Consider the following 8,565-nt stretch of genomic DNA (forward strand, 5'->3'; position numbering starts at 1 on the left):
GTATAGTGAGGTTTAGAAGTAGTTCAAAGGTACAAGCAGCATGTTTACATATAAAGATAGATGCATTCTAAGAGCACCTGTTTCTTATTCAACCCAATTAACTGATTGAGCTCCCATATATAAATAGGTAATCCATTTAATGGCAGAATACAAGAAACAAAAAAATATATATTTACAAGAACATAATGGAGATACAAAAGCAAGAGGCACAACAGTCTCCTTCAAAGAGGTTAGAGATCTTTTGTTTTCAATATAAATAACCATTGTAGCCATTACTAATCACTATGACTTTTTGTTTTAGAAATTCCAATTGATCAATAAGGTTGCTTTGTATAAACTTTTTTTGTTTTTTAACTTTTCCTATTATTTTTTTAAGGCTTATGGATAAGGTGGCAGTAATCACTGGTGGTGCAAGAGGAATAGGAGCAGCCACAGCAAAATTGTTTGCAGAAAATGGAGCACATGTTGTGATTGCTGATGTTCTTGATGATCTTGGTGCCTCACTAGCTCAATCCATTGGTGGAAGATTCATACACTGTGATGTGTCAAAGGAAGAAGATGTTGAATCAGCCATTAACCTTGCTCTTTCATGGAAGGGACATGTGGACATTATGCTAAACAATGCTGGGATTGGAGCCATTGATGGAAGCATTACAAGCCTTGACATGGAACATGTGAAACACTTGTTATCCATAAACCTCAATGGAACCATACATGGAATCAAACATGCTGCAAGAGCAATGATTAAAGGCCAAAAGGGAGGGTCCATCATATGCACCTCAAGTGCTGCAGCCATCATGGGTGGTTTGGCTTCACATGCTTACACTATGTCTAAAGCAGCAATGGATGGTTTGGTGAGAATCTACCATACTCAAATATTTTGATTTCAACTTTTATCTAGACTCAGTTTTTATCTAGTCTAAAATCGTTTTGTGACCCGAAAATAATAAAACTTTATCAGGTTTAGAGTCGAATAAAGATCTTGAAAATATATCAGATCAATATTTAAGTTTGGATCTAAACTAAGATAAACCCAGTTTCAACTCTATTTCTGTGATTAAGGTATCTTGATCAAAACAAAATCACTATTTTATAAGGACTGAAAACTTATTTAATCTTTCAGTATTGTATTGGTATATGTGAAATATAGGTGAGAAGTGCTGCTTGTGAGTTGGGAGTGCATTTGATAAGAGTGAATAGCATATCACCACATGGGGTTGCCTCAGAGATGCTTCTTAGTGCTTTCAAGAGGTTTGAGAAGGTTGACATCACCCTTGAAGAGTTGAAAGGGCATATTGGGAAGAGGGCAAGTTTACTTCAAGGGAAAGGTGCAACTGCAGAAGATGTTGCACATGCTGCACTGTTCTTGGCTAGTGATGAATCTAGCTTCATAACAGCACACACTTTCCCAATTGATGGAGGATACACTTCTGCTGTTAGTCACATGAGTTTCATCTACCAAGATCCAAAGTGATCATGAAAAAGGAATTCAACAAATTCAAGTTGAATTAGATTTTAAGTTCACATTATTGTACTTTATATGACTATGTTCTTATAATCAGGTAGTTATAGAGCAGCAATTAATTTGTATTTGTGTAATTTCAAAGTCATAAGTTTAAGTTATGAAATTAATCACTCGTGTAATTATTAGATTAGACTGTCTACACTTTTCGGAGTACGGCTCTTTTCTGAACTCCACATTAACGCGAAATACTCGTACACTGAACTATCCTTTATATGATTTTGTTCTTGTAATCCCATAATGCAGTTTACTATGGTATCTTACCATATTTTTATTATATTCATGACCATTTTCTCCTTTTCAATTTTATTTGATAGCTCCAACAATTGTGAAAGATGATTAAAATGTGTTAATACATTTTGGATCTCCAATTAGACGTACCAATTTTTATTTTGCCTAAGATTATAAGATCTTTGTTAGATCCATATTATTCAACAAGGAGCTTGCACCAGAGATACAAATTAGAAATCAAAACTTATACCTTGTCATTAATGAATTTGATTTCAGTAGACTTATGAATAAAAAATGATTACAATAATGGAACTAAATTATTATGAAAAGGCACTAGACTAAAACAGAGAAACAAAAGTGTATTCAGTTAAAATATATATATATATATCCATATATATCCCCAATCTTGATCAATTGAATCATGAAGGCATGCAACAATGTCAACCTTTGTTCCATCAATCAATCAGTCCTCAATTGTTCATTTTCTCCTTCACTGCTTCACATGCTCCTTCTGCCTTGGCCTTAATCTGCTGACCAGTCTACCAAAAAATAAACAACACACAATATCATAACTGATATGGTTTTATATCCAATTCAATTTTTTCACAATATTTGTGTATAACATTGTCTTAGGTCGGATATGTTCGGTTTAATTATTCTGTTAATCTTTATAGTTTTACTACATTTACAATTATGTCTTTATATTTTTTTTTCTTTAAATCGAGTCCTTACACTATTTTTAATTTTATAATTATGTCTTTTCTATTTTAAAAAACTTCGAATTAACTGAATATTAGAATAGAACCTCTTGCACTGATTCTTTAGCAGACTGAGCAGCATCACTAGCCTTGTCTATCATGTTGTTGGTCTTTTCCTATAGACACAGAAAAAAAATTGTAAAAAATTAATATAATTACTATGAAGATTGATTAAACACATTAAGAGACTAATTATGAAGCTAAGAGAAAAGGGAAACCTGAACTTGGCCCTTGGCAACTCCAGCATTGTAGCTCATCTTTTCGGAAGAATTCATATTGAAAGTATTTGATAAACAGAAAGTGTTTCAAATAAATATCAAAATATTGTTTTGTGTTTTGAGATGAAGATGTTTAGATTGCTATGTGTTTTGTTGGTTTATATAGCTTCTCAAAGCATTGCATTGTTCAACATGTGTATTATTTCCCCACCCCACATTATAAATTGAAATTTTCAATGTTGCAATAAAATTATAATAATTTTTATTTATTTATTTTGAAAAAGTGTTGAACATTACTCTGATTTGAGAAACTAATAAACTATATATATATATCTAGTTTCTGTTCATCTAAAAAACACACATAAACAACACAAAATCTAAACTCTGTTCACTTGATTATTATTAGAACTTGAAAAGAAAATGGAGTCCATTAAGCAGAGCTACCAACAAGGAAAAGCCAGGAGTGAGGCACAGGTATGAAACATTATGATAACTAGAAAATTATATTTGATTATACTCATATGTAAATAAATATTTCAGTTAATATTGTTCCATGCTTTTGTGTTATTAATTATTATTATTATTACAGCAAACGACAGAGAACATGATGGACAAGGCAAGCAATGCAGCTCAATCTGCTAAAGAGGGCATGCAAGAGGTTGGTTCCTTATATATATATATATGACATGATTCAACAGTTAAATTAATAAAAGGTTTAATTACTCTTTTAGTCTTCTAGTTTCACCAAATTTAAAATTAAGTCTTTATATTTTTTTCTTTTTAATTGGATCTCTAGATTATTTTTAATTTTGTAACTAAGTTATTTTTGTGTCTAAAATATTAAAATCAACTGAATACCCTTCCCACAAAATATATGGTCAAATATTTAATTAGATTTTTAATTGTGAGTACCTTCAATTTGTGAAGAAATATTTAGTCAATTCTAACATTTTTTACACTGACAATAACTTAATTACAAAATTAAAAGAAGTATAGAGACCCAATTGAAAAGAGAAAAAATATAAAAACCTAATTGCAATGGTAAAACTATAGAGACTAATAGAATAATTAAACATTGAAAAAATATATAAAGATTCCAAAAATTAGTTCTTATTATTTGATTTGCTTTTTGTTTTTTTCATAGGCTGGCCAGCAAATGCAGGCAAAGGCACAAGGAGTTGCTGATGCTGTGAAGGATGCAACCGGGATGAACAAATGAACTTTGAAGACATCATTGTGAATTTGTGATGGACTTTGAGTTAAAAATAATCCCTCTTAGGTTCATTTATTTGATTAGAAACAAAAATGTTGTTCCAATTTTTTTATGTAATAATTGATTCTATCATAATTTTAATGAAATAAGTTTCAAAATAAACAGTAGCCTATTTGTTTTACACATTATTCAAGACTTACAAAAGGTGATTAAAAAAAAAGTGTAAATTAAGTTGCTTTCTATGAAGGTGCACTAATCATATATTAAAAAATAAAATAAAATAATAATTTAACAAAGTGAGACTCATATATTAAGTAAAAACTTGGTAGAAGAGAATAAATGGTGGAAGATGATGAATTGATGATGACACGTGACTTGATCATGTAAAAAGCACTTGAGAAAATGCATTCCCATGTAGCAGAGTCAAGTTTGTTCTGAATGTATATGCTTTTGCACCAAATTTGAAGAGAACAATACCTTAAATTTTGCCAATCATGTTCATAGTTCTCATCATAGAGACGTCACAGAACCCTCTCTCATACAAGAACCTTGACATAATCTAACTTTGGTTAAATACTGTGATCACATGGTTCATGTGTCCCCTGCTATTAAGGGTTGATGAGTTTTGTAATAAACTACACAATTTCAGAATTTCTAACCTACAAAAAGTTCATACTATTGCAATTGTTTCCTTAATACATTAAAGCTGTCTCATGTAGAGGACTCAGAGATGAGATAAACGGTTGGAATAGTGGAACAGCAAAGGGTATGCATAAATATAAGTTAAGTGCGGCAAAGACGAAAATTTTGAGATGAATGAGCAGCCAAATATGTATGGATAAAACAAGGAATAAAAATATTGTTGAAAAGATTGTAGAATCTTGTTTCAGAGTATTCAGTTCAGAGGACTGTAAATACAATAGGGTTCAATGAAGTTTAATCCATGTAATCAACTCAATGGAATAATACTTTGTTGTTGTTATATGGAGAAAACTTAACACAAAAACCTTGCTAATTATATATGAGACATATATGTATAATTAAATCAAAATAATACTTTAATTACATCATAATAATACTTAGATTAAAGTTCACCCTCTGAAATTCACGGAGCTGAATTACGATAGTATTAAGCATCTGTGATGATTACCAAACACAATCTGGAAGATTAAATTATATAGTAATATGTATTTTATTGCTTGAATTAGAGAGCAACAATCCATTATTAAAGGAACTAAGCCTTTAGCAAACTCTTAGTAGGAAATTTCTAAATAGTAAATACATGGAACTAGAAATAAAAGCATCAAGCAAATATATAGCATAACAACCCTAAATAGCACCACCATTCTCACACATACCATAACCCCCAAAGTTGACTCAAGTATCAAAACAAACAGCAACAGAAAGATAAGGTGTATATATATATATGGTTCTCTCTCCCACTTCCTATTCCTTCTCATCCTCACTACTACTCCAGCAGCATCTAAGAATAGACCTAGGAGATGCACTTCCATCGGCTCGGACAAAGCTATGGTACACAACAGCACCGCCACCAGCTCCTAGCACTTCATTGCTCCTCTCCTCACAGTAGTATCCATCAATATCCAGGGGAAATTTGTTGAAAAGCTTCTCACCATGCTTGTCACTGTGTAGAGCAACAGAGAACTCAGATGGTTCAAAGCAAGCCAAAACTCTCTCAATAAGTTCAGACAGAGAAGTTTTTTCATAATCATAGCCAACAGCTTCAAAACTTGCATAGCTGAAACCATCCTCTGGTGTTACATGGATAGTGGAGATCGCACTTCCCTCGATTCCATTCATCGAATAGCCACAGGGATCAAATTCAAAATCACATATCTCAGACTTTGGAAGGATCTTCCTGATTCCAGAATTTTCAGTCATCATAACTGCAGAGTCAGTGTTTTCTTTGAAGAAAACAGAGGCCTTTTCCCTGTCTAATCCAGTCATGCACATCTCAAGGCCATAGATTGCTGCTTCAGATGAGGCTTTTGGCTCAGCACAAGCAGAGTAGATGTGCCAAAGTTGTGACTTGTCAGGATCACCCATCACAGAAGCTTTGCTACCGGAACCAAGGTTGCCAAAATAGCTGTCAAGAAGATCAACTTCCTCTGAAAAGCTACGATGAGGAAAGGGCTGTGCCCCAGGAAAGATGAAGCTTCCTCGAGTGTACCTCACCGATTTCACAGTCATGTCGAGGGAACCGGCCAACTTAAGAATGGCAGGGATGGACAGAAGTAGTTTTGTGGTTCCACAGGTTTTGATGATGATGTTATGAGAATAAACAAACAAGCTTGACTCTGAGAGAACATAAGAATCAACATCATCATTTGACAGAGAGGAAACAATAGTGCATTGTGCTGGTTCTAGAATCTCATCCAAGTGGGCTTTAGACAATGCCCGGAGGCCTAAACCTTGGCCGAAAAACGATATCTCGAGCCTCTTTTCATAGCCTTCAAAACCAATAGCTGAGGCGGTCAAAGCCATCTTCACTCAATGAAACAAAATGCTGTGGTGTAGATCAAGAGCAATAGAGAAAGCAAAGCAAGACAGAGAAAGATGAAACAAGGAGAAGAAGGAAAAGGAGAAGGAGAATAGAAAGAAGACAGGAATAGAAATTGTTGCAGTTTGTAAAGCCTAAAGGGGGGCTATGTCACACAACCAAACGAATCTCAGGATGGTTTGCGGATGCACTGCACAAGTTTAAAAAACAAATGTCAGAAAAAATCAAATGCAACCATCTTAATACAAGTTTTGTGTTCAGTTATCCAAAGGGTTGAAGCAAGAACTCACGTTGGAGTAAGCAGCAGTTCTGAACTTCTTGATTCCACCGTGTGGGCGAACGTCTTCAATGATGTAGTCGAGAGGAGCTTCGTATAAAGTTTTACTACTACTAGACTTCTTTTTACCACCTTTAGACTCCATCAGCTCATTCACACTCTTCTGCATAAATAATACAAATTGGGAAATCAGATGAATGAAAAATATGATGGATAAACTGAAATACAGAACTAATTGATCATGTTGGATAAATCTCAGTGAAGCATGAATAACAAATACATAGACAAATATGGTATAAAGGTAAAGGAGAGGCACTATAGATAGCAGCAAAAAGAATCTTATTTATGCTTTGTGAAAATTAGAAATTAGCCATAAAACTTGTGAAACAAGTAATCAAAATTCATAATGAATGTTCAGAACTCCCAAATCTCCCTCCCACTCTCCAAAGCCCCAGAGGATCATAAAACAATGAAGAACAAGATGCAGAGAAAACACAAAACCACATAAGAAGGCTATCCCCGGCCTCATCCGACTGAAATCGTGCAAATCATAATAAAATTAAATTCCCAAAGAGTCCTCAGGGTTCATAAGAATCACCAAATAATGATTTTTGTTCAAAGGATACAAAGTTAATGCAAAATTAACGGAAGAACAATTCTTTATCATGTTTCTCTCTCATCATTGAAAAATTGAATCATATCCATGTCCATGCATCAACAACAAAAACAATAATAAACCAGCAATTTTTATTTATTTATTTACGGATTTGATACTTACAAGTTACAATAAAATATAATCATAGATAATCAAGATTTCAGATACCCTCTCGGCTACCAGACTCTAAAATCATAATTAACCTATCTCAATAAAATCAAAATAATTTGAAAAACGGCAACAAAAATAAAATTTGTAACCACATAAAAAAAACGAAATCTTGAGAGGAATTCTGAAAATTGAACGCAATGCACTTACTGCGATTGAAGAAATTGGAGAAACGTTAATGAATGCGAAGGAATTGAAGCTAGAAATTCGATTATTATTATTATTATTATCGTAATTATGACGATGAAATTGAAGAGAAAATTGGAATGTGGAATGTGAATGAGGCCGATTGGGTTGTTATGGCTTTTGAGAAAGAGGGAGGGGTTTATTTATATAGTGGATTCGGTGAGTATGCAATTACCTTAATGCCCCTACCAATTCCCAACTTTCAGTTACACGTCTTCCTTGTTTTTATGATTTTCCTCCTATAAAACTGGTAGAGAATCTCTCAAACTTCCGTACCAAACAGGCACTTTCTTATGTTATTTAAATATATAATTTAAATTTACAATTTCGTCCCTGTAAAATGTTCTTGCTGTATAACAGATTTGGTTGAAATTTGGGTTGTTGAATTTACTGAATTACAAACAAATAAAAAAAAAAAATAATAAACCCTAAAATTTATATGTTCAATTGAGTTATCATTCTTCGTTTTCTGAATAATTTCTAAACTATCTGGGCTACAACAAATCTGGTCCAAATTATAATAAGCATAACATTTAGTTAAAAAAATCTTCAAGAACATAAAAGAGTAAAATTAATAGTATTTTGATATATTTATTTACATTATTTTATATGTCTTTTAAGTTTTAACCAAAGTAAACAGATATCTATGTATCCTAATATTTTAGAAAATAATAATGTCATTTTTTATAGTATTTTTTAGTCCAATAGATTAAGGATTAATTTACCATAAATTTAAATCGCATTTAATTAAAGATTTCGTTAGTCAATAGATTGTTATATATATAAAATAAAATTTAAAATTTTAATACTTATTTA

General features: G+C 32.5%; 4 protein-coding genes across 4 annotated transcripts; 2 read left to right on the forward strand and 2 right to left on the reverse strand.

Moving 5' to 3' along the window:
• LOC107638173 (short-chain dehydrogenase reductase ATA1-like) lies at positions 124-1,698 on the forward strand. Its single transcript, XM_016341341.2, has 3 exons — positions 124-229; positions 377-854; positions 1,151-1,698. The coding sequence occupies exons 1-3, from the start codon at positions 186-188 to the stop codon at positions 1,472-1,474; spliced, it is 846 nt and encodes a 281-aa protein (XP_016196827.2). The 5' UTR covers positions 124-185; the 3' UTR covers positions 1,475-1,698.
• LOC107637376 (late embryogenesis abundant protein 2-like) lies at positions 1,985-2,938 on the reverse strand. The gene is made up of 3 exons (XM_016340798.2): positions 2,730-2,938; positions 2,559-2,627; positions 1,985-2,292 (listed from the first exon to the last, which is right to left on the reverse strand). Exons 1-3 carry the CDS (start codon positions 2,784-2,786, stop codon positions 2,224-2,226), a joined length of 195 nt encoding a protein of 64 aa, XP_016196284.1. The 5' UTR covers positions 2,787-2,938; the 3' UTR covers positions 1,985-2,223.
• Positions 3,065-4,051, forward strand: LOC107637377 (stress-induced protein KIN1-like). Its single transcript, XM_016340799.2, has 3 exons — positions 3,065-3,203; positions 3,319-3,387; positions 3,874-4,051. The coding sequence occupies exons 1-3, from the start codon at positions 3,150-3,152 to the stop codon at positions 3,946-3,948; spliced, it is 198 nt and encodes a 65-aa protein (XP_016196285.1). The 5' UTR covers positions 3,065-3,149; the 3' UTR covers positions 3,949-4,051.
• Positions 5,111-7,885, reverse strand: LOC107635512 (S-adenosylmethionine decarboxylase proenzyme). The gene is made up of 3 exons (XM_016338996.2): positions 7,714-7,885; positions 6,754-6,903; positions 5,111-6,653 (listed from the first exon to the last, which is right to left on the reverse strand). The coding sequence occupies exon 3, from the start codon at positions 6,445-6,447 to the stop codon at positions 5,389-5,391; it is 1,059 nt and encodes a 352-aa protein (XP_016194482.1). The 5' UTR covers positions 6,448-6,653; positions 6,754-6,903; positions 7,714-7,885; the 3' UTR covers positions 5,111-5,388.

This window comes from Arachis ipaensis, chromosome B04 (assembly GCF_000816755.2).
Source record: "Arachis ipaensis cultivar K30076 chromosome B04, Araip1.1, whole genome shotgun sequence".
Taxonomy (NCBI): Eukaryota; Viridiplantae; Streptophyta; class Magnoliopsida; order Fabales; family Fabaceae; genus Arachis; species Arachis ipaensis.

Coding starts and splice junctions, on each gene's coding strand:
- LOC107635512 (XM_016338996.2), bottom strand. CDS start 6,447: ATGGCTTTGACCGCCTCAGCTATTGGTTTTGAAGGCTATGAAAAGAGG.
- LOC107637376 (XM_016340798.2), bottom strand. CDS start 2,786: ATGAATTCTTCCGAAAAGATGAGCTACAATGCTGGAGTTGCCAAGGGC. Junction 2,628..2,729: donor TTGCCAAGGGCCAAGTTCAG/GTTTCCCTTTTC, acceptor CTGTGTCTATAG/GAAAAGACCAACAACATGAT. Junction 2,293..2,558: donor CTAAAGAATCAGTGCAAGAG/GTTCTATTCTAA, acceptor ATTTTTTGGTAG/ACTGGTCAGCAGATTAAGGC.
- LOC107637377 (XM_016340799.2), top strand. CDS start 3,150: ATGGAGTCCATTAAGCAGAGCTACCAACAAGGAAAAGCCAGGAGTGAG. Junction 3,204..3,318: donor AAGCCAGGAGTGAGGCACAG/GTATGAAACATT, acceptor TTATTATTACAG/CAAACGACAGAGAACATGAT. Junction 3,388..3,873: donor CTAAAGAGGGCATGCAAGAG/GTTGGTTCCTTA, acceptor TTTTTTTCATAG/GCTGGCCAGCAAATGCAGGC.
- LOC107638173 (XM_016341341.2), top strand. CDS start 186: ATGGAGATACAAAAGCAAGAGGCACAACAGTCTCCTTCAAAGAG. Junction 230..376: donor CAACAGTCTCCTTCAAAGAG/GTTAGAGATCTT, acceptor TATTTTTTTAAG/GCTTATGGATAAGGTGGCAG. Junction 855..1,150: donor AAGCAGCAATGGATGGTTTG/GTGAGAATCTAC, acceptor TGTGAAATATAG/GTGAGAAGTGCTGCTTGTGA.